Source organism: the organism of the source record quoted next, assembly GCF_019968955.1.
Source record: "MAG: Porospora cf. gigantea A chromosome Unknown PgA_NODE_23_length_67860_cov_337.782, whole genome shotgun sequence".
Classification (NCBI taxonomy): domain Eukaryota; phylum Apicomplexa; class Conoidasida; order Eugregarinorida; family Porosporidae; genus Porospora; species Porospora cf. gigantea A.
This window is the reverse complement of record NW_027151526.1, coordinates 41,788-67,860: the sequence shown is the minus strand read 5'-3', so window position 1 is coordinate 67,860 and position 26,073 is coordinate 41,788. Positions and strand designations below refer to the sequence as shown.

The 26,073-nt window shown below is 53.5% G+C and overlaps 17 protein-coding genes across 31 annotated transcripts; 9 read left to right on the top strand and 8 right to left on the bottom strand.

Annotated features, from left to right (window-relative positions):
• Positions 1-44: 44 nt before the first annotated feature.
• On the top strand, positions 45-537 carry KVP18_000224 (uncharacterized protein; the record flags this gene model as incomplete). Of its 2 annotated transcripts, XM_067952105.1 has the most annotated exons (2): positions 45-218; positions 247-537. In XM_067952105.1, 2 exons carry the CDS (start codon positions 45-47, stop codon positions 535-537), a joined length of 465 nt encoding a protein of 154 aa, XP_067811153.1. The 2 variants fall into 2 exon arrangements, with proteins under 2 accessions (XP_067811153.1, XP_067811152.1); XM_067952104.1 differs by lacking the exon at positions 45-218 and having other exon boundaries at positions 241-537.
• A 90-nt stretch (positions 538-627) lies between these two features.
• KVP18_000247 (uncharacterized protein) lies at positions 628-4,360 on the bottom strand (the record flags this gene model as incomplete). Of its 2 annotated transcripts, XM_067952279.1 has the most annotated exons (2): positions 628-4,263; positions 4,292-4,360. In XM_067952279.1, the coding sequence occupies 2 exons, from the start codon at positions 4,358-4,360 to the stop codon at positions 628-630; spliced, it is 3,705 nt and encodes a 1,234-aa protein (XP_067811189.1). The 2 variants fall into 2 exon arrangements, with proteins under 2 accessions (XP_067811189.1, XP_067811190.1); XM_067952280.1 differs by lacking the exon at positions 4,292-4,360 and having other exon boundaries at positions 628-4,044.
• Positions 4,361-4,540: 180 nt separating this feature from the next.
• KVP18_000253 (uncharacterized protein) lies at positions 4,541-5,377 on the top strand (the record flags this gene model as incomplete). 2 transcript variants are annotated; one of them, XM_067952350.1, is made up of 1 exon in its annotated part: positions 4,541-5,377. In XM_067952350.1, the coding sequence occupies one exon, from the start codon at positions 4,541-4,543 to the stop codon at positions 5,375-5,377; it is 837 nt and encodes a 278-aa protein (XP_067811198.1). The 2 variants fall into 2 exon arrangements, with proteins under 2 accessions (XP_067811198.1, XP_067811199.1); XM_067952351.1 differs by having other exon boundaries at positions 4,814-5,377.
• An 80-nt stretch (positions 5,378-5,457) lies between these two features.
• On the top strand, positions 5,458-6,402 carry KVP18_000229 (uncharacterized protein; the record flags this gene model as incomplete). Its single annotated transcript, XM_067952151.1, has 1 exon — positions 5,458-6,402. One exon carries the CDS (start codon positions 5,458-5,460, stop codon positions 6,400-6,402), a length of 945 nt encoding a protein of 314 aa, XP_067811160.1.
• A 23-nt stretch (positions 6,403-6,425) lies between these two features.
• On the bottom strand, positions 6,426-6,953 carry KVP18_000235 (uncharacterized protein; the record flags this gene model as incomplete). The annotated part of the gene is made up of 1 exon (XM_067952192.1): positions 6,426-6,953. One exon carries the CDS (start codon positions 6,951-6,953, stop codon positions 6,426-6,428), a length of 528 nt encoding a protein of 175 aa, XP_067811169.1.
• Positions 6,954-7,113: 160 nt separating this feature from the next.
• On the top strand, positions 7,114-7,845 carry KVP18_000261 (uncharacterized protein; the record flags this gene model as incomplete). The annotated part of the gene is made up of 1 exon (XM_067952396.1): positions 7,114-7,845. The coding sequence occupies one exon, from the start codon at positions 7,114-7,116 to the stop codon at positions 7,843-7,845; it is 732 nt and encodes a 243-aa protein (XP_067811210.1).
• A 367-nt stretch (positions 7,846-8,212) lies between these two features.
• On the top strand, positions 8,213-9,250 carry KVP18_000251 (uncharacterized protein; the record flags this gene model as incomplete). The annotated part of the gene is made up of 1 exon (XM_067952329.1): positions 8,213-9,250. The coding sequence occupies one exon, from the start codon at positions 8,213-8,215 to the stop codon at positions 9,248-9,250; it is 1,038 nt and encodes a 345-aa protein (XP_067811196.1).
• A 147-nt stretch (positions 9,251-9,397) lies between these two features.
• On the bottom strand, positions 9,398-9,983 carry KVP18_000236 (uncharacterized protein; the record flags this gene model as incomplete). Its single annotated transcript, XM_067952193.1, has 3 exons — positions 9,398-9,553; positions 9,592-9,780; positions 9,834-9,983. 3 exons carry the CDS (start codon positions 9,981-9,983, stop codon positions 9,398-9,400), a joined length of 495 nt encoding a protein of 164 aa, XP_067811170.1.
• A 144-nt stretch (positions 9,984-10,127) lies between these two features.
• KVP18_000245 (uncharacterized protein) lies at positions 10,128-10,534 on the bottom strand (the record flags this gene model as incomplete). Of its 2 annotated transcripts, XM_067952274.1 has the most annotated exons (2): positions 10,128-10,319; positions 10,346-10,534. In XM_067952274.1, the coding sequence occupies 2 exons, from the start codon at positions 10,532-10,534 to the stop codon at positions 10,128-10,130; spliced, it is 381 nt and encodes a 126-aa protein (XP_067811184.1). The 2 variants fall into 2 exon arrangements, with proteins under 2 accessions (XP_067811184.1, XP_067811185.1); XM_067952275.1 differs by lacking the exon at positions 10,128-10,319 and having other exon boundaries at positions 10,337-10,534.
• Positions 10,535-11,142: 608 nt separating this feature from the next.
• KVP18_000246 (uncharacterized protein) lies at positions 11,143-12,857 on the top strand (the record flags this gene model as incomplete). Of its 3 annotated transcripts, XM_067952276.1 has the most annotated exons (7): positions 11,143-11,364; positions 11,437-11,524; positions 11,553-11,674; positions 11,703-11,775; positions 11,833-12,209; positions 12,315-12,649; positions 12,686-12,857. In XM_067952276.1, 7 exons carry the CDS (start codon positions 11,143-11,145, stop codon positions 12,855-12,857), a joined length of 1,389 nt encoding a protein of 462 aa, XP_067811186.1. The 3 variants fall into 3 exon arrangements, with proteins under 3 accessions (XP_067811186.1, XP_067811187.1, XP_067811188.1); XM_067952277.1 differs by lacking the exons at positions 11,703-11,775; positions 11,833-12,209; positions 12,315-12,649; positions 12,686-12,857 and having other exon boundaries at positions 11,437-11,517; positions 11,579-11,692; XM_067952278.1 differs by lacking the exons at positions 11,143-11,364; positions 11,437-11,524; positions 11,553-11,674; positions 11,703-11,775; positions 11,833-12,209 and having other exon boundaries at positions 12,405-12,649.
• KVP18_000234 (uncharacterized protein) lies at positions 12,039-12,242 on the bottom strand (the record flags this gene model as incomplete). Its single annotated transcript, XM_067952191.1, has 1 exon — positions 12,039-12,242. The coding sequence occupies one exon, from the start codon at positions 12,240-12,242 to the stop codon at positions 12,039-12,041; it is 204 nt and encodes a 67-aa protein (XP_067811168.1).
• A 658-nt stretch (positions 12,858-13,515) lies between the features above and the next one.
• On the top strand, positions 13,516-15,219 carry KVP18_000225 (uncharacterized protein; the record flags this gene model as incomplete). Of its 2 annotated transcripts, XM_067952106.1 has the most annotated exons (3): positions 13,516-14,247; positions 14,277-14,602; positions 14,688-15,219. In XM_067952106.1, 3 exons carry the CDS (start codon positions 13,516-13,518, stop codon positions 15,217-15,219), a joined length of 1,590 nt encoding a protein of 529 aa, XP_067811154.1. The 2 variants fall into 2 exon arrangements, with proteins under 2 accessions (XP_067811154.1, XP_067811155.1); XM_067952107.1 differs by having other exon boundaries at positions 13,516-14,648.
• Positions 15,220-15,341: 122 nt separating this feature from the next.
• On the bottom strand, positions 15,342-20,068 carry KVP18_000220 (uncharacterized protein; the record flags this gene model as incomplete). 5 transcript variants are annotated; one of them, XM_067952076.1, is made up of 4 exons in its annotated part: positions 15,342-16,302; positions 16,332-16,930; positions 16,960-19,681; positions 19,710-20,068. In XM_067952076.1, the coding sequence occupies 4 exons, from the start codon at positions 20,066-20,068 to the stop codon at positions 15,342-15,344; spliced, it is 4,641 nt and encodes a 1,546-aa protein (XP_067811145.1). The 5 variants fall into 5 exon arrangements, with proteins under 5 accessions (XP_067811145.1, XP_067811146.1, XP_067811147.1 ...); XM_067952077.1 differs by lacking the exons at positions 16,332-16,930; positions 16,960-19,681; positions 19,710-20,068 and having other exon boundaries at positions 15,342-16,232; XM_067952078.1 differs by lacking the exons at positions 15,342-16,302; positions 16,960-19,681; positions 19,710-20,068 and having other exon boundaries at positions 16,328-16,831.
• A 75-nt stretch (positions 20,069-20,143) lies between these two features.
• Positions 20,144-21,345, top strand: KVP18_000263 (uncharacterized protein; the record flags this gene model as incomplete). 2 transcript variants are annotated; one of them, XM_067952424.1, is made up of 3 exons in its annotated part: positions 20,144-20,169; positions 20,197-20,566; positions 20,596-21,345. In XM_067952424.1, the coding sequence occupies 3 exons, from the start codon at positions 20,144-20,146 to the stop codon at positions 21,343-21,345; spliced, it is 1,146 nt and encodes a 381-aa protein (XP_067811212.1). The 2 variants fall into 2 exon arrangements, with proteins under 2 accessions (XP_067811212.1, XP_067811213.1); XM_067952425.1 differs by lacking the exons at positions 20,144-20,169; positions 20,197-20,566 and having other exon boundaries at positions 20,569-21,345.
• A 2,102-nt stretch (positions 21,346-23,447) lies between these two features.
• On the bottom strand, positions 23,448-24,056 carry KVP18_000238 (uncharacterized protein; the record flags this gene model as incomplete). The annotated part of the gene is made up of 1 exon (XM_067952209.1): positions 23,448-24,056. The coding sequence occupies one exon, from the start codon at positions 24,054-24,056 to the stop codon at positions 23,448-23,450; it is 609 nt and encodes a 202-aa protein (XP_067811174.1).
• Positions 24,057-24,124: 68 nt separating this feature from the next.
• KVP18_000258 (uncharacterized protein) lies at positions 24,125-25,084 on the bottom strand (the record flags this gene model as incomplete). The annotated part of the gene is made up of 1 exon (XM_067952382.1): positions 24,125-25,084. One exon carries the CDS (start codon positions 25,082-25,084, stop codon positions 24,125-24,127), a length of 960 nt encoding a protein of 319 aa, XP_067811206.1.
• An 85-nt stretch (positions 25,085-25,169) lies between these two features.
• Positions 25,170-26,016, top strand: KVP18_000248 (uncharacterized protein; the record flags this gene model as incomplete). Of its 3 annotated transcripts, XM_067952285.1 has the most annotated exons (2): positions 25,170-25,358; positions 25,387-26,016. In XM_067952285.1, the coding sequence occupies 2 exons, from the start codon at positions 25,170-25,172 to the stop codon at positions 26,014-26,016; spliced, it is 819 nt and encodes a 272-aa protein (XP_067811192.1). The 3 variants fall into 3 exon arrangements, with proteins under 3 accessions (XP_067811192.1, XP_067811193.1, XP_067811191.1); XM_067952286.1 differs by having other exon boundaries at positions 25,170-25,430; XM_067952284.1 differs by lacking the exon at positions 25,170-25,358 and having other exon boundaries at positions 25,486-26,016.
• Between the last annotated feature and the right edge of the window lie 57 nt (positions 26,017-26,073).

Sequence of the window (26,073 nt, the reverse complement as noted above, 5' to 3'; positions counted from 1 at the left end):
AAGCAGCCGGAGTCCTAGGCTTGGTCAGCGATGAGAAAAACTTCATGCTGGCGGAACGTTTCGACCTCGTACACAGAAACGATTCCGATCGGATCGACTTCAAAGCGTTCGTGTACATCACTATGCTGTCCTCGAGAAACGGCTGGCTCTACAAGGCTGAAAACCGCACTAGGCTGCAGGTCATAGAGCAGGTGCAGTCCCTTTTCCGTTTCTGCGACGTGAGGAGGGGCAGGGGCCGCTATGCAGCGAGACGAGGACGGCAAAGTGACTGTCGAGGAGCTTCTGGTGGTGCTGGAGGGGATAACCCCGTCGGTTACAGCAGACGAAATGGAGGCGTTCGTTTGTCGCGTGTCAGGCAAGGCATCCAAGGCGCTGGACGTGAGGGCGAACGAAATTCGTCACACAGATGAAGCACATGACTCACTTCGCAACGAAGCTTCTTGTTCAAGGCTGACGGTGTCTTCGGCGTCTTTTGGGTTTATCAACACTGCGTTCGACTCTCTCGGGACCCCAGGCGCGGTCACATACATCCGTTGACCAGGTCGGCTGAGCTCTCTCAACTTGGGGCTCCTTGAAAAAACAGCCGCAGAAGAGGTCTAGCATCGAATTGGGCTTTTTAGAGAGGGGTCACTCACTGGGCAACACAGTCACTAACGCTTGCTTCGTAGCTTGCAAATCGTACTCGTTCCTGCTGGAGTACTCCTCGACCTGTCCCATATCCACCCTCTCGAGGCTGAAGTACTCCGCTTGAGGGTGCCCCAACACCATGGCAGACACTGAACATGCGGGAAGCATCATGTGAGCTGAGCTGAGGGAAATGCCCACGCGTTCTGGTGCAAGCAGTGCGAAGTACTTGTCTGATACTCGGAGATCGGGTTGGCAAGGGTAGCCAGGAGCTGGCCTGATGCCCTGATATACCGAGTCAGGTAGGTATGCGGGGCATTTGAAGGTCTCGTATCCCCAGAGTCGACTTCGGAGGTGTCGATGACAGACCTCCGCAAGAGCCTCTGACAAGCGGTCCGCTAGGGCTTCAGCCAGAATAATTTCGTCGGTAAGGTATCGTTCTCGGAGCTTCTGGAGAGTGGCAGACAATCCGTCGCCAGCTGTACACACCAGGAAGCCTACATGGTCTCCTTCACGCTGCAAAAAGTCCGAGCAAGCCCGGAATCGACCATCAACCGATGTTTGTTGCCTAAGACCCCCGAATCGAAACTCGGCGGATGACGATCCATTGCGGACTCTGACGGGGCCCAGAAGGTTGATATCCTGCTGGGTTTCGACATCTTCCAGCCCCCCCATGACGATGATGTCTTCACGGTCCACACGACATCTAAACAGGCCCACTACCGCGCGTGCTCGAGTCCACCTTTCCGCTTCTATCCGAACCAGTAACGCCTTCGCTTCGGTGAAGAGGGAGTGAGCCGCATCTCCGACGGTAGGATCCGCGAATATCTTCGGGTAGAAGCGATTGGGGTGCTTCCCTACAAGCTGGTAGGCTGTAAAGAACCACCTCCAGTCAATATGTGGAATCAGAGCTCGCAAAGGCACATCGTCCCAGTACTCGACGCCCACGAATGCCGGTGCAGCTGGCACTCTCGCCAAGTCCAGCATGAACGGCGCAGCCCTCGCAACGGCTAGAGGCACGGTGGTCACCTCATCTACCTCCTCCTCTTGATCACGCCGAATCCTTGAGTAAGCGGCCTCGATCTCAGGCCAAAAACCACTGTCGGTAGCGCAGCGCGAGGCCGCCACGACGGCGGTGGACGCGTCAGGGGCGTAGACAGTACGGGCGTGGACGGGTTGGATCTTTAGTGCTGTGTGCTTCTTGCTGGTAGTCGCTCCTCCGATGAGAAGCGGCACGTGTGAGAGTCCATTCGACTCCATCAGCTGGGCTACGCGAACCATTTCGTCAAGGGAAGGGGTAATTAGTCCACTGAGCGCCACGATATCCGCATGCTCTTCCTGAGCCGCACGAACAATGGTGTCGCCTGGGACCATGACTCCCAAGTCAACAACCCGAAAGCCGTTGCACCCTAGGACCACACCTACGATGTTCTTACCGATGTCATGCACGTCGCCTCGAACCGTAGCTAGAACGACAGTTCCGATTGAGTGGTCCGCTCCATCCTCGTTATTTGCTTCCAGATACGGTACCAGAACCGCAAAAGCCTTTTTCAGGACTCTCGCGGATTTGATCACCTGAGGAAGGAACATTTTACCGGAACCAAAACGCTCGCCGATGACGCCCATTGCCTGCATTAAGGGGCCTTGGATGACCGCTAAGGGATCCCCGACTTCACCCAGCACCTCAGTTATATCAGTCTCGATAAACTCATCCACACCCTTTAGCAGGCTGGTCTGCAGTCGTTCCCGCGGGCACGTAGACCTCCACGCCTGCACGTCCACCACCTTCGCTGGCCCTTCTCCAGCTTGGCGCATAAGGTCTGCCCGAGAAATGAGGTCGTCGACGGCGTCGGTGCGGGTATTGAGGACTACATCCTCCAACAGCAGACGGAGGTCCTCCTCTACGTCACCCAAGGGAACCAGAGCGCCGGCGTTAACGATAGCGAGATTCAGGCCCTTCCGAACGGCGTGATACAGAAACACCGAGTGCATCGCTTCTCTGAGGTAATTCAACCCTCTGAAGGCGAAGCTCAAGTTCGACAGACCTCCTGAAAAGGCTGCGTGGGGACACACCACTCTAAGCTGTTCCACCGCTTCCATGAACGAGACGGCTTGATGATTATGCTCAGGCATGCCAGTTGCGATGGTAAGGATGTTGCAGTCGAAGACGATGTCGCAACCGGGAAATCCAGACGAAGTGAGCAAACGGTATGCACGGGTGCATATGCTGACTCTCCGAGCTGTGGAGTCGGCCTGGCCCAGCTCATCAAAGGCCATGACGATTACCGCAGCTCCGAATGACTGGCAAACGCGAGCAGCGCTCAAAAAAGCCTCCTCCCCTTCCTTCAGCGAAATCGAGTTCACTAGGCACTTCCCTTGAAACCATCGTAGTCCCTCGCGGATGACCTGTATCTTCGACGAGTCGACCACGAATGGCACCGCACAGATGTCAGGGTCCGAGGCCACCATCCGACTCCAGCGGCTCATAACTTCCACCCCGTCAATAAGTCCGTCGTCGAAGTTGAAATCCAGCATCTGAGCTCCAGACTCCACCTGCTCTCTGGCAACTCCTATTGCCTTGTCGAAGTCCTTGGATTTTATCAGGCGTTTGAAGCGCAGGGAGCCAGCGACATTGCATCGCTCACCGATGTTGACCAGGTTCATCGACGCGTCAAGACGAAACGGCTCCAGGCCACTGAGATGTAACTTGACTCTATAGGGATCTTCCTCCGCAACGATCCGCGGAGCGCAGCTCGCAGTCGCCTCCTTCAGCGCTCGAATGAAGGCAGGCGACGTCCCACAACACCCGCCAACAGCATTCACCAGCCCTCGACGAGCGAAGATCGATACGCTTGCGGCGAACTCCTCTGGCGTCTCGTCATACCCTCCTAGTTCGTTGGGCAATCCGGCATTAGGATAACACGACACCAAGGTGTGTGGCGTAATCATGGCCAGCCTCTCGATGAACTCAGACATCTCTGCAGCGCCTAGTCCGCAGTTAATCCCAAAACTCACTGGTTTGGCGTGGTTCAGACTGATCACGAAGGCGTCTATCGTCTGGCCGCTTAGGGTTCGCCCAGACTTGTCCACTACTGTTCCGCTAATCATCAATGGCAGCGGTCTCCCCAACTCTATGTAGGCAACAACACCGGCCTTGGCATTGAGTGTGTCAAAAATGGTCTCCAGCAGCAGCACGTCGACGCCTCCCTCCACCAGGGCTGACATGCACTCCTTATAGGCCCCCACCAGCGAATCGAAGTCGCAGTTCCTCGCGGCGGCGTCCTCCACCGAAGGAGACACGCTCAGCGTGACGGATGTCGGGCCCACACTGCCTGCCACCAGACGTTGTGGCAGATCGGGATGAAGCGAGGAGAAGATACGTACCGCATCTCGGGCCGCCAGGGCCCCTGCCTTTGTCATGCGGGACGCCTGGTGACTCAACCCATACTCCTCCTGCGAAATGGAGGTTCCGTTGAAGGTGTTGGTGGTGCATATGTCCGAGCCGGCCTCGAAGTACTTCAGGTGAATTTGTGAGATCAAGCCTGGTTGTGTAAGATTTAGCAAATCGTTGTTCCCTGTTAAGTCTTTTGGGTGACCTTCGAATTCGTCCCCGCGAAACTCCGACTCCGACAACCCTTGCTGATTCCAGATGGAATCACGTCCCTACCTCTTGAATCATAGTGCCCATACCTCCATCAAGCAGTAATATTCGATCACGAGCCTGAGCCGTGAGCATTCGAAATGTCAATAAAATACACCAGAAATATTTCGAATGTTCGGCTGAAGAATCGCGGCGTCCACAAGCTTTTGCAGTTCGTTAAGGACTTATAGGTCGTATGTTCTAGTTCTCGTTCTTTGTCGATTCTCAAGAGCAAGTCTTTCTTCGTCGGGATGGCATCGTTCTTAAAAACGGAATATGATGTTAGTGTATCTTCGTCCTAGTGAACAGGCCACGCCGCTGTTCAGCGTGCTAACCCTACCGCCGCTATCACATCAAGACGAGGTCGCTGACCACAGGGAGTTCAGCGCACCCTGTCTGGAAATAAGCCGATGGCCCTCAAAACCTCCTCCACCTGTCATCCATCTGAGCTGCACGTATCCGGTGGATCTTGATAAACTGGAACGGTGCCATCCCAGACGAACGCTTCGGAGAGAATCTCGACTAAGTCAGCAGATTCCGGTCACTCGCATGCTCTTGCCTACCACTCCGCTGCCGATTGGCTCTTGGAATCCACTTACCGTCTCTAAGGCTTTCCGAGCCCCCTGCAACCGGTTCCGGTGGAGTCCCGCCACGACTTGTCGGCCGCTGAATGGTACCACGCGTGCGCTCACGCTGGGGGAAGTTCTTCGCTGCTGTCCCCAGGCTCAGTTCCTTTATGAGTGCCCACACACGCTTGCCGTCAACAGCAGCAGCCCGCCTATGCTTCTGTGGTTCGAGATTCTGGAGGCATTCATGTGTCCTAGCAGTCGTCTTTGGTTCTTCATCGGCAGCGTTCTATTTACCCACTTGGCCCTGCTATGCACATCGGAAGTAATGGAAGTAATTCTTCTTGTTTTCGTTTCCGGTTGGATCAACTTTGGCCTAGTTGTAATCCTTCGACTAAGCGCCAAATTCACCTTGTCGCGAATCCCTAACGCGGTTCATAGGTACGCTGAATTCGATGACGTCATCGGCAAGGTCCACACGGCAGCTGCACTAGCATTGTGCTGCATCTTGCTCATTTGTTTCGCCATAAGTGTCTTAGGCAAGTAGCCACGACTCCACGAAGTTCTACTACAAACGCCTAATATGTGTGGATTTTTTAGAAATCGTAATAACAGATTGTAAATTTCATGCGGATATCCAAAGAAAAATCTACCGACGCTCAAACTGCTCTTATTGGCAGCGCCTTGGCCTCTGGAGCACACCTACCTGTCGACGGTGAACCTCTCCACATCGCCGCCAACCGCCGCAATTTGATTTGCGACAATCCCAACTCGACTGCCGTGTACATGAATGTATTCTACCCTGGAACGCCCACGTCCATACAAGGATTGACTGCCCACATGATGGGGGGGCAGCCTGTGCTCATGAATTCGGAAGCCTTGCTTTACGTAGATCCCCGTAGCTTGAGATTTGAAGGATCGTCGCACGCGCTCCCTTCGGACGCCAACGCAGACCCCGTTAGCCAGGACGCCAACGCAGACCCCGTTAGCCAGTACAGCAGCATCGACATTCTCCGCACTACTGGTATGGCCAAAGCCCTAAACACCCGTTATCCCGGTCGCTCGAGATTCCACTCGGCGTCTGACGAAGGGTTTGTTGATGACATACTCGTTGATTTCACTCAAGTGGAAGGACAGGACTTGGCCAGCCAGATCAGAAGTCTCCAGAACAGGCAGGAACAGATCACAGCTTTCCTCCTCGAGGCGGAGAGCCATTCCGCGACTCATAACCTTTCCGACCTTGAGAGCGAGTATAATGAGAACCAGCGGGTACTGGGGGCATTGGCAGCGAATGCTCCAGGTGCGGCTCCGTCCCGACGTACGCCGTTTGCAGGACTCTACGATAACGACGTCTTCGACAACACACAGACTCAGGAGTTGAAGAACCGACTCAAGAACAAAAATGCCCAAGAATTGGATTCACTGCAGGCGGACCTGGTGAACGTAAAGAACCAGCTACGCAGCCTAGGCACCACCTTGCTTCCTGCAGCTAAACGCAAGAGGAACGCGTTGGAGGGCCGCAAGCGAACGATCGTTGCGCGCATGACTGTTTTGCGGGAAGAGTTTATGTAAATGTTATCACTGCCAATAAATAATTACTCCGGCAAAAGGAGCTGTTCCGCTGCCAATCTCGACATGATGACGTCAACCACATTCCAAACATCTAGCTTCTGCGCCTCATTCCATGGTTGACAGAACAGCTCTGGTGGGACTCGATGCACCTCAGCCCCCCAGGCTTCTACAGATTTAATGTGCGCTGCGGTGCTTGGGTGGCTCCAGGTTGTTCCGTCAATACATAGAAAGAGAAGCAACGGTCGTTGGAGGTCCCAAGCCCGTATCAACTGGCTTGGCAGGTCGTCACAAATACCCATTGACACCCTGGCTAAGGCAGGCGCTGTGAGCGGCAACATCGCAAGTACGTCCGCCCGCGCAATGAGGTGCTGACATACGTTGGCAGGATCGGCACTGTCCACTGGAGTTGACAGCCTGACTTGCTTGCTGCAGCGGCGCATCGATCTATTTGCCGCAACAACCTTAACGTCCACCCCAAAAGCTCGCAAATGTTTGATGACTCCTGCACTGGCATCTGGGTGCGATCCGGTCACTCCTAGTAGTAGATTCATCAAATTGGTGGTTTGAGTCAGGCAACATCACCACTGGTAGTGGCGCCGCTCCAACCAGACGATTGCTGATTTCCTCGGCAGCAGTAGCGAGCTGTACCTGGACGCAGTCCAAAGCTATATTCGACATCGAAGATCCATATTTAGGATATCATAAAATAGCATGAGACTGGTGATCCTGCGGAGCACCCAGACTTCACTATACTTAGCCTCCACACTGGTATTGTGCGAGACGGCCAAACCCGAGACCCTTCCCAACTGCCTTTCTTGCCTTCCGAGACGCGCCGTCGCGGCCTTTCGGCCTCGAAGCTCCATGGTGCACGCTGCCCTATGGACTGGCTTGTTCCTGGAGCTGCTGGCGGTTGCTGGCGCGGAGCCTGAAGCGCTGGGACGGATGACAACTGAGCTCCTTGCGGTCTTCGGCGGGGATGTGGCTCTGCTGGTGGAACCGTTGGCACAGTGCGTAAGGTTGGGTCATGAGGCATGTCTTCGCCAGGTGGAATGCGACCGGGATGCTATGGCTGATGAACGGCAGTGTATCATCGCCAAGTCCGCCGACTTGAAGTTGCGGCTATGTCAACTTCCCAGCGAGCCGTCTCTGGACATTTTGGGCAAGGGGACATTTTCCCAGCGCCTGAATTCGTCAGATCTTTTCTCACTCAGATGCATGAGACCATCAGGTGTCTCCGATTGCATCGCTAGCGTGGACTTGGGTCCTACACGCCCCGTCTTTGCCGTCCCGCCAAGGCTATCAGAATGCGCCACAGAACCAGAAATCACCACCACGGCCAGTCTACTGGATGCCACACAAGGACACCACTGGGCTTTTGTGGCGCTAGGGGTAGTGCTGGTAGGAAATCACTGTCTGACTCTCAATGATGGTTACAGCAAGTGATCTTCTTCCTGTTGTGTCCGGCGCATTGGAAGGACCGTTTGAAACGGCGGGTTCTCCGGCGCATCCGACAATATGTGGAGAGGGATACCGGATCACATCGCCATGCGGAACACCATAGCATGGATGTTTTCTCTAATAGCGAAGAGGACCCCCACCGAGGTCAGCCCTCGGATGATGATTCTGTCGGTGGTGGTCTCTCTACTAAGAGTCTTTATGTCTCTACCGAAAGTCACCTGTCTGATCAGGCGACGTTGGATTAGTTCTGCTGACTTGGACGGGGTTTATGAGCCATACATACATGCCAACCTTTATTTGACCAACCCTTGAGGAGTGATGCGTTTCATGGAATCTTAAATATCCCAATAAGATGCAGCTCCAAGCGCACATTGTTGACAACGATGCAGGCTCCCTGATCTCGGTGGCCAGCACCACATTAGGCCTCCCACACACTGCGACCCTAGCCTCGGATGCTGATCGCCCCCCCAACCAGCAGGGGCTCTCAGTCATACCGGCCGCCCTGACACACATCTCGTCTTTCCCCAAGAAAGCTCTCCAAGTTTTCAGCTCTCACGGGCAGAAGGTAAGCGCCGCACTCTTCCTCATGACATTCTGTGAGCTCATTGACAAGGCGGGCAGCAGCGCTGGGGTGGAACTCGATACTGAGGAGCTGCGAAAGGTAGCTGCCGCGATTTTCGGAGAGCTCGCGGGTCCAGTGAGCCAACGCCTAATAGACTGCTTCTCTACGCCGGTTGAGGAGTGCATTGAGTCGTCCGTATGCGACGCCGCCGAGATGTTGAAAGGTCAAACTTGCCGTACGGACCAGACCATAGTGGGCAACCACATAGTGGAATCTTATGTCGGCGGCACTCCCGGGATGAACACCCTTGACTTCGTCGGTAAGGGCAAGGCAGTGAACAGCAGTCGGTATGCGGTGCAGTGCGGGACTACCGCTGGGTTCAATATCTGCCGTGCGAGCTTCCCAATGGATGCGCTGAAGTGGGCAGTACCCACGACTACACCTACACCCACAACTACTCCCTCGACGACCAGTTCTACGACGACCACGACCGCCGTTCCAACCACCTACCCGACGACGTTGAAGCTGCCATCTGGCGTTCTAGCCCGTCCCTACGATGTTACTGATCCCGAAGGCACAAAGAACTTCCTACTGGCTCTTCTCTGCATGGTCGCAGTGATGCTTGTCGGCCCCGCCGTGGCGCTTTGGTACCGCAAGCGGGCACAACCCCGACGCTACAGTCCTACGGCTGTTGAACGTCAGCGAGACACGGAAGCGATGGGCATTTCCTACGTGGGTCAGCAGGCCATTGATGCTGCTGTCGTTGAAGGTGCGTCTACCACTGGTGATTCAGTGCCGTCCGCCCAACAAGAGGTTGCAACAGTTTGACAAGGACTAGGCTTCTATGTGACTGAATGATGAACAACATACATGCCAGAGTACACATTCGCATTTAGGAGCCATCAATCTCTTGGTCTTGCTCGCACATCTCATAGACGTACCTAACAACGGATTAATTGTAATGTTGCTTAACACTTACTTATTCGTGTTGATCTTGGCGTGTGTTCTTGTGGGATACATCGCCTTAAACTCCTCACAAAACGTGAAGAAGTACCATTGGTCCAAACCGAAAATGCGGAGCAGTGGACCCATAGTCTTGGCGCGCACCGCGTCGGCGTGGAGAGACGGATGCTGCCATATATTAACGATCAACAATAAATAGCATCTACCCTATGCTGGAAAAATTGCGTTGCAAGATACTTGAGGAATTGGAAGTGGTGACCTCGGTTCAAAGCCACAAGAATCAAAGCAGAAAAGGCTCGGAAGCCAGTCACGTTTTCAGGCGGGTTCGGCTGCAGAGAGTTGAGGTATGCGTCCAGCGTAGAACCGAGTTTCCGCCGCTTCTTCGGGGGGTTTGCCTGGAAATTAATGAGCGACGGAATCGAGATTGAGTTTGAAGGGAGCTCCTTACGCCTTCTGCAACTGCTGCAAGGGAGTTCCTAGCGTAATCGTTAAGTAAAACCCCTAGAACGGTTCCCTCCACGTCATGTTCTTTAAGGAGAATGTCGTCAGAGACGCACCCTCGTACCTGAGCCACATTCCTGAAGATACCAGGATTCATTAATGCTCCTCTAGCAATCATGATGCCTTGAACGTGTCCTTGACCGCCCTTTTCGTGGTTCAAGAATCCGTGCACGTCGCTTTCAGTCAGGATGTCACCGTTAGCAACCAGAGGGATGTCTAAGGCAAATTAAATGCAGCCTGATTAACATAGACAAAAATCAAATGAGCAATTAATGATTAAAACGTGGTTGAACCCACCATTTGGTAACCTTTCCCTAATCTTTCCAAAAACGGCCCAGAATGCCCGGCGGTTAGGTCGCTGGCTGGTGAACCTAGCGTGGATGGTAATGGCATTGGCCCCGGCGGAGACAAGGCCGAGAATGAAGATAATGGTCTGTTAAGGGTAGAAGCTTATCTCACCTCCTCGATTCTCTCATCGCTGGGAGGTTCGTCGCCATTCTCCTTACCTAAAACTCTCACCTTAGCCGACAAGACCAAATCTGGAAACTTTTCTCGGAGATTAGAAATGATACTAAAGGCTCTTGGGGGATCTTCCAGCAGGTAGGCTCCCATCTTCTTGTTGACACTGAAGGCTTTAGGGCACCCCATATTGATATCAACTGCAGCTACATCTGAAAGAAAATAAATGATTTTAGAAGCGATTTATACCTTCGACAATTATTCTGACAGCCTTTTCGGCATCTTCAGCCGTCGAAACGCCCAGTTGCAGAACTAGATGCGATTTCTCGTGGGGAACAGTGGAGAAAGGTGTGTCGTTCCTCGGGGTTACGAATTCTGGAACGAATGAGCGTTGTCCATGCAGCAGTCGTAGTCCTCACCCTTGATATTGAAATCTGTGTTCCATCTTGCCTTCGCTCCGGCCAGTCTGCAAGCGACCACCTCCTCTGTGAATACCGTATCCGCCCCCAGCGCGCGTACAGCCATTCTCCACCCAAGAAGCGACACACGTACCATTGGGGCTGAGATGAGGCGTACTGCCTTCGGGTTCCACGGCGAATCTAGTCCGGTGGAGCCGAAGAGGTCCCACGCGCGACGAGTTCCTAGAAATTATTTAGAAGGCTATAACCGCGTCCATTGGAATTCGATGAAACATTCTTTAACGACGAATTACAACCCTCAGAGTTGCGTTGTAGTTGTCACTCACGTTCGTACGCACTCCTCTCGTCTGCCATACTTTGTGTAAATGCTCATTTAGAATGACAGACGCGTTGGAGCTGCTGAAGACCCTTCCTGATGACATCGACGACGCACAGCTACAATCAATTCTCTCGTTAGCCGACACAATCCAACCAACAACCCTTGTGGAGTCCGAGGCCGACGTCAAGCGGCTCGTAGTCCACTTAGATCGAGCCATGAACCGAAATCAGTCTCTCAGACTCAAGCATCCAGAAGAGCCAGAGAAATTCATGGACAGCGAGGTGGGTATTATTAATAAGTAGATTTTTTCTTGATCTTAATTCGTAATTGATGTTTTCAACTGAACTTCTCAGATTCAACTGGATGAGGTCATTCTTCGTTGCGCCCAGGTGGCTCCTTACCCATCATTCACCAAAGCCTTCATTGTCAACCAGGTGAGTTGTTAAAGGCTAGCACCACTTCCTCACAGATGGTTTGTTTTTAATATTTTCCAAGGGTTTGGCTACCCTGTGCTCTCTTGTGGCCCATTCTAATACGGACATCCTGATTTCCGTCTTGTCCGTTCTACGAGACATCGTATCCTTCGAAGCAGTAAGTTCTGAGTGTTGAGTTATTACAGCCATCGGAGGTGGAGCCATTCATTGAAGACCTCTTCGATACCTCCATTTTCTTAGTGTTGTCCACGTCACTGGGTGGGTGTAGGAATATTTCGCACGGTCATCCATTTATACGTTCATGATTTAATGCAGATCGCATAAACGAACTCGCCAGTGAAGAGGATTATGAAGCAGTGTCGAACGTGCTGATGATTCTGGAGTCGTTATGCGACCTCGATCCCCGACGCACAGGGGATCTGTTCCCACATGGAATTGTTTCCAAATTCCTGGAGAAGGTTCGCGGCGATGGGAACGCTTCAATGGACGATCATAACACCGTCGCCTTCACAGAGATCGTATCATCCCTTGCACACCACAGCGAAAAGTTCTGTGTGAGTGTTAGTTCCTGCGGTTTCTCTTTCTTTCTCTATATTGCGCTTCCAGTCCCAGCTGTCTTCGTCTGCCGCCGTGACAACCCTTTTGGGAACACTGCACACGTTGTCTACGCTGCCCACCCGTTCCTCAGAAGAGTTAGAGTTCGTGGGGAATTGTTGTGACATCATGGCTCTACTGCTTCAGGTGGGGCTTGTTTCTGCTTCCGGTTTCTTGGAGCGATTTCTTCATAGTGGTCACAGTCTGACGCCGACAAGACGCTGTTTTCTAAAAACCGTGGGGTTCAGGTGTCCTTAAATTTTTTACGGGCACGCGCGTTTGTTACCCCCGTAATGAAGCTGCTTAGCTACGCCACAGAAGGTCGCAAAGACATTTGCTCCCAGCTCGTAGCTGAAGGTGGATTGAAGCCTCTGTTCGGAGTTCTGCTGCGAATCGGTCTGTCGTCCTCCCCTGACGATACTGATCTCGACTTCCACACACTGTCCCTCATCAACCATCTACTGCGACAATTGGCAGATGACGATCGTATTCGCGTGACGGCGAAGTTCCTTGAGAAACACGCGCAGAAAACGCATCGGTAAGCACCACCTACCCACCTACTCACTTTCCGCAGCCTACTCGACATATACCAGGTGTATGATGCGCGGTTGCAGGACGCTGACGATGACGATTTCCTCGTAAAGTGTGATGCGGGCCTGGAGGTGGCCTGCATGGCGGTTACGGTGCTCATGGCACTGACACGTACGGTGCTTGTTGCTTTGGGGTCTTCTCTGACTGCTTTTTAATTTTTAACGTCTCTCCAGATGACGGCAACAGTCTCGTGGTGGACTCGCTTTTTGCAATAATACGCTACAGGGGACTCTCCATTGAGGAACTCGTAGAATGCGTTAATGGTAAAGACACGGTTTTCAGCGTATTTTTCGCTCTAATTGATGTTAATATTTATGCAATATTAATGTTTACTTGATCTAATCTCAGGGTACACCTCATACTTGGAAACTGAATCGGAGGAGAGGACGTCGCGTCAAAAAGAGCTCCTCGATTTCGTCCTGAATTACCAACGGTATATCGAAAAGTTGCACGACTGACCCCTCAACAAACGAGTCAACGGATCGGAGGGCGCCCTCTGTTGTGGCACATCAACGTGCGTTCGTTGACGTGGTCTGAAACCTTATTATCCAACTAACGATTATCATGTGGAATACGTGGCTCCTCCTGTCGTTCGTGTCAATTCCAACGTCTTGGGGTTACGTCGCAGCTGGGCTCAAGAGGCCAGGAAGGCACAGCAAATCCTCCCACAGCAAATCCTCCCACAGTAAATCCTCCCACCACAGCAAATCCTCCCACCACAGCAAATCCCACCACAGCAAGGCGTCGGGCAGCACGGCATCGCCGGCCGATGAGTGCAAATCACTTGTGAGCTGGATTCCTGTGGAGAATTGTATGAAGTGCCAGATGGGGTACGCTCTGTATCCCTGTAATGATACTACCAGCTGTTCAGCAGCCTGCTTCGTACAGAAATCTCCCTGCCACAGCCTTATTGTTGGTCTGTCAGGTGACTCGTGCAAGAAGTGTTTAACGGGCGACAACTTCTACCCATGCAACCTGGACGGCGCCTGCTCGCCTGAGTGCTTCCCACATGCTGAGTGCGAAGCACTCCAGTCTTATATTCATGTTGACGACTGCAGAAAATGTTCTGTGGGATACGCGTACTGGCCCTGCAACGGAAGCGGCAACTGTTCTGATGCATGCTACCCTGCGACAACTCCATCTCCCACTCTCCCTCCCACTCTCCCTCCCACTCTCCCTCCCACTCTCCCTCTCACTCTACCTCCAACTCTCCCTCCCACTCTCCCTCCCACTCTACCTTCCACTCTCCCTCCCACTCTACCTCCCACATTGCCTCCCACATTACCTCCCACATTACCTCCCACTCTTCCTCCGACCACGATAGGAGCTACCTCTACCAATACATGGCAGGTTGATTACGGGTGCATCAAGGGCCAGACTGTGTTTGACGAGCAAATTCTTCGGATCGTACCCATTCCCTACATTGACGTTTGCATTTTGGCCTGTGCCGACGCTTACTCGGAGGGTTGCGTCGCGGTTTCGCTGGAGGTCAAGCAGGGCGGAACAACCGGCGACTGCTACTTGATGCTTAACGACATGAACACAGTGAAACGCTCGGGGTTCCTGTCGGTCAGTTTGTCTTGCGCTTCACCGCCGACGCCCAACCCGCCACCAAAACCAGCCTCAACCGTTTATACGGCTCCTACGTTGGCTCCGGCTTCAACCGTTTATACGGCTCCTACACTGGTACCAGCCTCAACCGTTTATACGGCTCCTACGTTGGCTCCGGCTTCAACCGTTTATACGGCTCCTACGTTGGCTCCGGCTTCAACCGTTTATACAGCTCCTACACTGGTACCAGCCTCAACCGTTTATACGGCTCCTACGTTGGCTCCGGCATCAACTGTTCCGGTCCCCCCCAAGCCGATACTGCCGACCTTGAACCCTGTTATACCGACCCGTGCGCCAGGTCCAGGTCCGGTCCCAACGTTTGGTCCGCAACCTACGTGAGTCGACGTCAGTTTTGTGATTGTGATTCTTTGCAGATCCATGCCGTCGCCCATAACGACGACCCCCACTCCCATCGACCCCATCTGCCTTCTGAAGGACGTCCGCTTCGCCACTACCGACATGAGGCGTGTGAAGGGCGTATCCGTCGAGGAGTGCGTCAAACTCTGCCATGACTCCAGATTCGAGGGCTGTCAAGGCTTGTACTTCGACACCGTCAAAAGGAGCTGTCATCTCACGTCTGACGTCGGTAAACGTGCTGCTAGGCCAGGGGCGCAGGCTGTTGAATTGAGGTGCGCCTACCCCGACGACGACGTCGTGACTCCGCCACCAGCGTCCTCGTCAACGACAACGGCCGCCCCAGGAGGGGGCGGCGGCGGTCCGGTGCTTATCGGCGGCTTGGCGGCAGCCGCTGGCGGCTTCGCCGTCGTGGGCGGTGCGGGAGCGTACTTTTTCTCGCCGGGTGCAGCAGCAGCGCCTGATGTCGTCGACACTACTGCATTTGAGGGAGCTGAGGACACTCGCGATGTCGAGCAAGCCGTCGAAATAAGCAAATCCTTCTTCAGTTGACTTCCACCAAACTCCCCATCTGAGAATGTCTCTCGCATAGATCGCAGAACGAAGTGATAGGTCAAGAGAACAACAAGCAAATAGCAGTCGGTTTGTGTCTTCCCGTCTCCTTAGCAGCACGATTAAGTGCTAGAGTCCTCCTCTTCCAAAAAGTCCAAGTCTGTAGGGTCTGGCATGACGATTGCGTCGTCCTGCACGAGCTGCCCGTCCACGTTGAGGGAGCCTCTGAGCTTTTCCAAAATGGACTCTGGCACCTCTTCTCGGGTGTTGGCGAAGTTCAACTTGGCCCCATGCCTCTCTAAAACCAACAGCGCAGGGTGGAGAGTCGTCAGTAGGGCCTTTCCAGCAGTGATGATGGTCTCTTGCTTGTGCATTCTTTCACGGATTATGAAGGGGTTCGTGAGAATACCAGTCATAGTCCTTTCGCCGTAAAAGTCTACGAGATTAGGGTCGCCCCCATGATCCAGCAGCTCACTGCCTGTGGTCAGGTGCTGCTCGATGAACGCCACGTGCACCGGGGTGTACTTCTGGTGGTTGTACTGGTTAGGATCCAGGCCGCGCTCCAACAAGTAGTGTACGAGTCCAGGGTTGTTGCTAAGTACAGCCCAGTGAAGGCCTGTATTCCCGTGCCGATCGACCACGTGCTCGGTGACGAAGTGGTTGAGGTAGTGCGACACTAAACGAGTGTGCCCCCTCTTGCACTCCTCGAAGTACATCGTGATGGTGAATTCCTCATCTGACCAGTCCGACCTGGTGATTGCGCACCGCAGAAGCGCAAAGAAGAGCGAACACACTCCACACAGGACGCCTACAAAATACAAGCTGAAGGCCCAAAGGGTAACAGCGTTGATGCCAGGGTACGAGCAGATGCCTTCCTGCTCAAAGGACACCTTGAAGACGTCGAAAATACCAGAGCAGTTCATGTCTGCAATATCGATCCCCGCGAGTGCCTCAGACGAAAGCGAGCGGTTGAACCACATCGCCGCCGTTTCCAGCCATTCCAGACCAAGCATAATGTCTTCCTTCACTCTCAGGTGATTGTTGGTGTGAGGGGTCCGGACTTCACACTTACTGCCATCAGGCCTGCATCTTTTCACTCCCAATGATCTCACGCCTGGCCTTGGCAGTTGAAATAGGGCTTGTCTTGGATCTCCCCGTTGTGCTCAATCGTCTTAGCCTCGCCGAAGTACAGCTTTTCCACATCGTATATATCAGCCCATGCCTCTCTGTACGCGCGAGGGAATAGCCAATTGTTCATGTCTGGATACCGCTTGTAGTATAGCATGTCTCCCATGAAAGTGGTGCTCAGCCCCTGAAGCAACGATTTCGGCACCGTCTCGCACGCCCCATCATGGAACGCTGCGGTTCGACTGGAACACAGCTTGCGGTTACCAGACGGGAGGTCCAGGTAGAAGTCTGACTCGTCGCTCGGACACAGCTGCACAGGAGGCCAGTGAGCACGTCCAGAGCTCGCTAGCGCCTTTCCAGCGTAGAGCATGTGTACCGAGTGGTTCAGATGTAGGAAGCCCCTGTCAGAGGACGAGTACTTCTGAAGGCGGAATTGCCTCATCACGGGCACATTAGGTACGTCCGGCTTAGATTGCGACCACATGTAGATGCGAGTCCAAAACTCGCTCGCCTGGTCCACAAACTTTGCAGGGCCGAACGTATTAAAGGTGGCTGGACTGGGGGCGTTCAAGCTCAAGTCTGTCTGCGTATTTGGCATCGCCGCATGCTTACGAATCCCACCACCCTCGTTCTCCATGCCTCTGCGACATTCTCTGTCCAACTGTTGGACATCACAAAGGAATCGCGACTGATGTCTCGAGCACCGAACTGTCCATGGGTACCGAAGTCAATGAACATGGCGTTCCGACCACACCAGTCCGGATGAGCCCCTCGCCAGTTCATGTCCCAGCGAGGCTTCCCCGCTACTTGTTCTGAGTTGTTGTAGCACCTAAGGCGGTAGTTGTAAAACTTTTCGCCCCATCTATAATCGAAACCGGCCTGTACCTTTGGTATATTTGTGATGCGAGCGGTCTCTTGGAAGTGGGCGACGTGCTCTAGCACGTCACGCACTCCAGGAATGAGCAGTAGTTCATCTGGTTCGTTGTGCAGCACCAGCGCTTCCCAATTGCCTTTCGGCCATCGCGACTGGCAGAAAGACCGGAGATTGCTAACAATTTCCCGGTCCATCCGAATGAGCATGTGGTGCCGGAAACCGGCTGCCGGCAGGCCGTACTCGTGCTGATCTATGAAGCGGAACCGGCGGTTCACGAGGCCCCTGTGACACAGCTCACGCGGGTCTAGGGAGTGGGAGCTGTGCTGCTTCAATCCGAACATCATCAGCGGTCCGGGTCCATAGTCGTAAAACCACCTCCGAGCATTGCGTGCCATACGCTCTAGCTGGGAAAAATCGTATTCGAGTACATCCCAGACGTTCCGGTACTGCTCCTTATCCAGTGTTTGAGCTTCTTCCTCCGTTAGGCCATAAGAAGCATTGAACTGCAATTCATGTGCAAGAATATCGTAGTGGTCCTTGATCGGACCTTCGAATTGCAGGAGGTTTATGAACTTGCCGTCTCCTACCACGCAAGTGTCGTAGAACTCCTGACGCCAGTCTTCGCCGATGTACAGGAGGGCACGGTTTATGGCGTCGAAGTTGCTGGAGAACCCGTCGTCGTGATTCGGGCTGCTCGGCGGCTCGCAAGACGACTCTCCCACCATCCCGATTACTAGACCGGAAAGGAAAATGAAAACCACACCGAAGACGCCGCTTACAGCCACTGACGAATGAAGGCGTTTGCTGACGGTTTTCTGGTTTTTGAGAAGTGTTGTGCGCACGTCGCCGTCGTCCTGGACTAGCTCACGCTCATTCCGTAGAATGCGATACGCGGCCCAGACCCAGGTTCCTATGAGGAACACTACCACAACCAGCACTGCGAGGTCGGTAAGCAGCACCAATGACCACAACCCCCAGTTCACGAAGCGCTCTGAGGAGTACATGCTGGGGATGCGTGTCGAGAACTCCATGGTGGCGTTGAGGAGGCTTCGCAGCTCAGCGTTCTTGCGTTTCAGTGAAGTTACCCACTCGGAGTAGCTCTCCATCCACACGTCCTTACTCTCCAGAAAGCGGCCGACAGCGTTGGAAATCTCCATAACCGGCGGGAGCTTGCTCTCCGTGGCGCGCTCATAGCCCAAGGAGTTCGTGTAGCTCTCCTGGCCCGGGACTCCACTGAACTTGCAAGCATACGGATTGAAGAGGTAGGGCCGCTCCCAGAGGGGAACAAAATTCTGCTCACGTGAGGTCACGTCCCATGTGTTCTCAGCGAACGAGTCAAAGACAGGAGGAGACGCGCTACAATCCTGTGCGACTTGCTTGCCGGTGACGTCGAATTGAGGCCATGGCTTGGGTATCGACCCGCGTTCGACACGACTGATCCAGGAGCCGTCGCTGAGCAGCACCTCCATGGCGAAGGCCATCTCGTCGTGCATAGGGCCTTTTAGGATGTTGCCAGCGTCGTATTTTACCATTGGGGCCCCACGCCACGACCAGAGGTTGTAGGGCTGGCAAGCTTGAGGGGCGTCAGGGCACTGATCCAAGTCATACTGCACAGTGACGTCAACGGTGTTTCGCCACTTGTCGCCTTGCCGAGGGTCACTCGCCATCAAAAAGTACTTCTCTTTGAACAGCATCCCGAACGCCCAGTTGTAGGGAAGACGGTCGCTATCATCGATAGTGGCCGCTTCGAAGTTGGCAGTCGGATTAGGAAGGTCTCCAAGACGCGCGCGCCGCCAAACGTCCAGCCCGTTCAGAATCTTATTCATGGGCAGCCCACGGTAACCCTTCCAAGTTGTAAAAATCTTGTTGCTGGAGTCCTCTGCGAGGGACGCAGCAGTGCCGTCCACTCCAGGTTCAAAAATTCGGATGCCTCCAACTCGATCAGGATCCTCGCGTGTCACATTCCACGGAGAAAGCAGCACCCCTCTGAAATCTGTGCTCTTCTCCAGGAGAAATTCTGTACGTTCTTCTACAGTTCTGATGGCCTCAGAGAAGGTGTTAATTCCGGTCCACGCGGTATCTGTCTCGCGGTAGCCCGCGAGATCCAGGCCGAGAGCGCGATGAGGACATGTGTTCACAGTGTCCTCCGCTCTGGACGCGCTATTGTACGTTAAAGCGAACACATCCAAGCAAGAAGCCAACGAGACGCTGGTGAATACAAGTATGAAGGCCACCACAACCGGCATCAGCATGATGCTAAGGAGGCGAGCGGAGCGCGCCGAAAACGTTTGAGGGGGAATCACCGAGCTCATGATGGCGACCGCCCCCACAAGGCTCATGGTCAAGAATACTAAAACGGCTAGCACTGCCCATCGCGCACTGAACATGCTCTGGAAGGCGTCTCCCATGGACTTCCAGAAACCGGAATCGTACACTTTCGTGGTCGGAGTGACAAGGAGCCTGCTTAAGCCAACCGTCTAGACCTCACGAGGCAACAATGTGAAATACGCTGTCAGGGGGCTCCACGATTTCGTTTTTCCCCGACACATGAGATTGCCATCGACCACAGTCCTTTTCGAAGGCCTCGTAATGGAAGTACATACACAACTCGAAGTCGGGTCCTTCAAGCTGTGTACATCCGTCAGTGATGGGCTCGTAGTCCGTTCGGAGGCACTCAAGCAGCGGACCTGACTCCAAAAAAACATCACACACGGGCTCCGTGTGGTTCCATGTTAGGGGTCTCCGATCCTCTCTCTCATGCTCTTCTTTGACCCACTCTGGGTGCTCACAATCGGGGTGCACCACTTGACTCCACGCGACAAAAAAAAAGGGTACGTATGAGTGCATACGTGCGAATAGTGGGTTTTACGAGGCACGACACAAAACAGGGCAGCGAACGCTGTATTTAACCTTTGCACCCCGATGCACATTTCGATTCTGACCGTCTTGTGAGTTCGGGGACTCGTGACCACCAGGATCGCCGCTTGCTGGGCCCGGTTCAGCATCCAGGTGTCATTTGAGCCTGACATGGTTTTCAGATCTACATACGACGAGCCAGTGTACTTCACAGGCGCGGTCAGGACCGATGTTAGCACTAATCTGGCGACGGCTGTGGCCGCTCCTCTGTCTGACACAACTGCACGTGTGGTGAAGTTTCGCGTAGCGCCGGGATGTCCTGTGGAGGAACCTTCTGACAGCTCAGGAGTTACACTACTCATCGGCTCGCTTGGAGGGTGGGCTGGAGGCTATATCCAAGAAGATGTGTTGCAAACTGTACTCTTCGCAAGACACGAGGTTTCTGCCGTAGATATTAACCTGGCGGCCGCCACGTCAGTCACAAAGACGGTATGTGCCGTTTGCGGTTCCGAACCCAGATTCTGCCTATTGCCGACGTGACCGGAGCCAGTGGCGACCGAGAGCTGTTCAGCAGGCCTCCCGTTGTTTTTCTGCAAACACAGTACAGAGTGGACGACTTTGAAAATGGGGTCCTCCAGGAGCCGCTGTATGATATTCAAATCTTCCAAGTAACCTCCACTGAGGTGGAGGCGGGTATTTTCGCAAGTCATGGTGCTCCCCGAAGAAGCTCGATCATTGTTGGACTCATGGCCGTGCCTGATGGAGACTTCACGTGGGCCAACGGTCTGCAGTCGACAGCACTACGGGCTGATCCCGACGGTCAAACCGGCATTCCATTCCCCAAACTTCCAGACATGGAACATTCTGGCAATTGCGGCTTCCCACTCATGTTGTTCAACCTGGTTCAGAGAGCTGACGCTTCAACTTCTAGTTTTAGGGGTGAGTGGATTTTTTGGACTGAATGCAGCTCTTCAATCCGAATGCGCTTTCTCTCCGACCACCACGTCGACAAGCACAACAAGCGCAACAAATACGACACGTACAACAAATACAACAACAAGCACCACGACAAGCACCACGACAGGCGCTACGACAAGCACTACGACAAGCACTACGACAACCACTACAACAAGCACTACAACAAGCACTACAACAAGCACTACAACAAGCACTACAACAAGCAATTCAACAAGCACCACTACCCCGCCACCCATCGTCGCATTTGCCGCGTTTTCGCCCAGTCCGGCAGTCCCCTGCTTCAACTCTGAGTACCAGTTGTTTGCCCGCGAGTGCGGAGAGCCTGCGCAGTCCGTCTTCACTTCCGGCGCCAACGTTCTCGCGTTCCAGTCGACAGCATGCGTAGCGGAGACGCGAGACAGTCTGTTCTCAGAGGCCGATTCAGTTGACGTAGAGGAGGCCAGCGACTATGGGCTGTTGGGTCCGTGGCTGCTCGGTACTCTAATACCCGTGTTGATCATTGGAGCAGCGATAATCTACCTATGCGTCTACTGGAGGTTCCATAGGAAGTCACCGCCGACAGAACCCATATCGGACGTTGAAACTTTGTGGTCACAGGACAGCCTTGAACTGGAACCTAGGGCTTCTTGGTCCGAACCTTCCAACGACTTCCTCTTGAAGACAGTGACCAGCCAAGCAAATCCAAGGCCGCCCAGGCCAGGCAGCCAAGCGCAACCTAGACCACCAAGACAGGGCAGCAGTCTGTAGCCACCAGAGGCCCTCAACACCAGAGGCCCTCAACACCAGAGGCCCTCAACACCAGAGGCCCTCATTGGTGGATTGTTCGCGAGCCCAAGTGGCGTCATACACCGATGCCGCTACATCTGAGCGGCACAAGAGGATCGGGGAACCTATTATCGTCCAGGAAAATCCTTGTTCACTAAACATACATGTTGCTATTAATTCGGGTCACTACGGACGACCCACGCCGGGTAGCTCCACTCCCCTAAGAGGGTAGATGCCCTAAGAGGTAGAACCACGTGATTACGCGTCAATTAGAACATGAGATCAGACCCCACTCCCCTCCAAGGTAGCCGTCGTAATAGCACATTGTGAATGAGATTTTTGAGTGTGGCGTTTATTGTGACAGTCTGCTCTCGAGTAGCTCGGTGTCGCGACAGCTTGCAAAGAGGCGTCGGCTACAGGCCTGTGTGCGCTACTAAGCACTTCTGTGGCGCTAGTCGCTGGGTAAAAATGCCCAGTGTGGACGTTTGCGTGGACAATTGTAGACGGTCACGTAAATGCGAGTACGTCACGTGGGATCCTGCCAAGCGACGGTGCAGGCTTTTCGGCTCCCACGTGAAAGCAGTTCGAAACCACCGCTACATTTCCGTTGACATGCGCTGTGCTCACCCTGGTGTACCTGATCAGTGAGTCTCGATCATTCTTCTAATGCAGTCCTTGCGTACGGCGGCAACACATTACAGGCTGTGACCTCCGGGTGGAGCGGACCGACACGGCGTGGACGTGCTGGGAAAGTTGTTTGAGATTGAAGGCCTGTAAGGCTTTCAACTGGGATCCGCGGTATCGTCGCTGCAGACTCATGAAGAACATTAGACGTGTTTCCACTTCGAAGTTCCACTATTCTGGGAAGAAGGAATGTTTCCTCACCTACCCCGTCTACTCTACAACCACAACGACACCGTGGACAACACAAGAGTCGACTTTTGCGACGATACGAGAGTCGACGTGGCCGATTAGAACGACTCCAGAGTCGACGTGGCCGATTAGAACGACTACCACAACGACTCGTACGCCCTGCCCCACGTGGCCGATTAGAACGACTACCACAACGACTCGTACGCCCTGCGTGGATACGGGTTTGCCTACTTTGCCAGTAATTCCTACCTTCCCCAACCTTCCTACTCTGCCGCCCCTTCCGGAGCTTCCGGAGATTGATCCTGTGCGCCCTTGTCAAGGGTTGGATTGCGGTCATTGATTGACCTGAGTGACTTTAGAGCTTCGGTTGGGCTCAGTGACTTTAGAGCTTGTAATGCTGTGCGTGTAAAATGATATTCTTTTAATGTCGCTTCTGGGAGGGTGCAACGCTTCTTCTACCACAGGGTCGATATGACGACATGAGATCAGACCCCACTCCCCTTCGCGGTAGCCGAGCACATTGTGAATTGTGAATGACACTTTGAGTGCGGCGTTTACTGTGATACTCTGCTCTCGTTACACAGACATGAATGTCTCGAGCAGCATTTGAATTCTAATGGAACGGCTCTCGAAATTCCATACTGTCGGTGTCAATCTTGCTGAGATTCAATTCAATTGAAAGAGTCAGTCAGACACGAATGCTACTCAATTCAACCCGTTCCCCGATCTTCGACATTCTAGATGTTTCCATCTGTCAACGACTTTTTTCTTCCTTACCGTAGTGCTCCTCAAGGTAAGCAGCAACACCGACGGCCGTAGGCTTCATGGCGGCCTTGCCCTTCCTCCAGTTCGCCGGACACACCTCACCGTGCTCCTCTGTGAATTGCTGAGCGTCAACAATCCTCAGCACCTCTTTCACAGACCTTCCCAGAGGCAAATCGTTGATGATAGTAGAGCGAACGATTCCCTCCTTGTCAATGATAAAGGTTCCCCTAAGAGCGATGCCGCCTTCAAGAAGAACGCCATAGCTTTTGGCGATGCTCTTGTCAACGTCCGCAATTAGAGGAAACTGCACATTCCCGATGCCACCCTTCTCTACGGGCGTGCTCTTCCAGGCAAAATGCACAAAGGTGGAGTCGATCGACACTCCGAGAACCTCGACGCCCCTCTGTCGGAACTTCTCAAGAGCCTTATCGAAGGCAATGATCTCAGAGGGACACACAAATGTGAAGTCGAAAGGCCAGAAAAAAAGCACGACATGCTTGCCCTTGCAGTCACTGAGCGAGACCTGCTTGAAGCTGCCGTTGGGCATCACAGCTTCGGCAGTGAACGCTGGGGCAGGGCGAGTTACAAGAGAAACCATTTCTCCAATTAATTTATCATGAGTCCCGATTAATAATACATGAGTACAGCACCTATACACATAAAACCCTAGTCGCTTTCTCTTCGTTTGAGCATCAGAACTCCAGTGACGAAGGCCACCATTCCAACGAGCAACACGCAAGCCACAACTGCCGAGTCGAATGGTTCCGACCTTGAGGCAGTGCCATCAGTTGTGGTCGACGTTGTGATTGGTGCCTCGCATGGACAGTAGCCATAACAAAGGGATGCGTCAATCAGGTCACAGACGTGTAAGTCGCAATCAGAATTCCCCAGACTAACGCCTGGGAAATCGAACATCTCCAGCTTCTCTGATAGAAAGATGCAGAGCCCAGTGTACCACCTATAATAAAACAAATCGCACTCGGCGTCTTTCTGGCACGACTCCTCGCATTCATAAGGAGAGATGTTGAGAAGTGCCTTTCGGACAGTCCCATCCTCAAGAGAGACAGCCTTGCCATGTATCATACACTCGGATCCGCAGTATTGAGCTCCAGAAATAGCTCCTTCAAGCGTGTCTGTACTTGTCCTGCTCGAGAACAGCCAGCATTGTCTGTCTGAAGCGACGAATGACCAGTAGAGACACTTCTCCATCGTTTGGCACGTTTCCCTGCACACCCGGAAGTTGGCGCTCATCCCTAATTCCAGCAGCGTACCACCCACAAATCGATTGTCCTGCTCGCAAGGACACCACTTGGGACCTGAACTGCTGCCGGGCGCCGGTGTTGAGGGACCATTGGGGTTCTCATGCAGAAAACACGTTGAGCTCTTCTCGGTGAATTGGAACGCGTTGCATTTCTCGACCAATTGGCATATCTGCTGACACGAAACATATGACGTGACTCCCAGTAATAGGGACAACGGGGGGTCTGTGAGAGCAGTCTCCTGGTTGTAGCAGTCGTTGGTGGGAGACGGAGGTTCGCCGACCAATGGAGGTTGGTCTTGGGCGAACCCTACGTCGGTGTGAATTGAAATCAACAGTGACAAGTGAAGAACTGCGAATGGGAACATTTAGGTTCCAATAGAAAGCCTCAAGTGGATATGACCAATTCCACCGCTTCATTTCTCTGCGAGAAAGCACAATATACATTTTCAGATGTCTCAGTGGACAGCGTACTACACGGCTGAGGGGAAGCCGTACTACCATAACCACTTCACCGACGCGACACAGTGGACCAAGCCTGACGACATGTCCGACGGCGTGCCTGCTCCAGAGGTGGTGGGGAAGCCTACCGAGATGCCTGAGGTGCTGGGGGGAATCATTGCGCCGCCAGCCCCGATAAAGGTTAGTGTATGGACCGGGCAGAACGCAGCTCTTCTACTTCTGGGACGTTTCCTGGGTAGCCAGTCTTTTTGATACCACAACAACTGAGGTATCGCAGCGCGTTCTGGTGGCTGCTCTTCCTTACGTCATGAAGGAGAGCACCACACCGATGTATGAGAAACCGGATCTCTGGGGGCCTTTCTGGCTGTGCGAGACGGCCTCCATCCTCCTGTTCTTCTGCAGCAACTTAAACCGGTACCTCAACGACCACGTAGCGGCGGCGCTGTTCCGAACGGAGATACTATCGCACGTCGTAGTGTTTTGTTTCTGGGGATTCACTTCGGTAGCCGCATATTTAGGTGGCGTGCTTGTCAATCACCAGAACGATTCTGCTGAATCCACTCCAGTGCCCAGCCTCTTCACATTCCTCGCTATCACCGGCTACGCTATGGTCTGGACGCTCCCCTTCGCGATCGTGGCGGCGTTTCCCATCGGCTGGCTACGCAATTTTCTCGCGTTCGTGTTGGCGTGCCTAGCTGCGGTATCTGTCATCCGAAGTGTCACGCGGGGAAGTGACTTCGCAGCTCTGCCGAGAATGTCCCAGATCTCCACGCTCGTCTTATGTACTGGAGTGTTTGCTTATTTCATGTGCTTGCCTGCGGCGTTCTATTCTGGATGAATCGCCTGCAGTTTGACAATGCCACCTAAGGGTCTTTATACAACAAATTGCAGAATC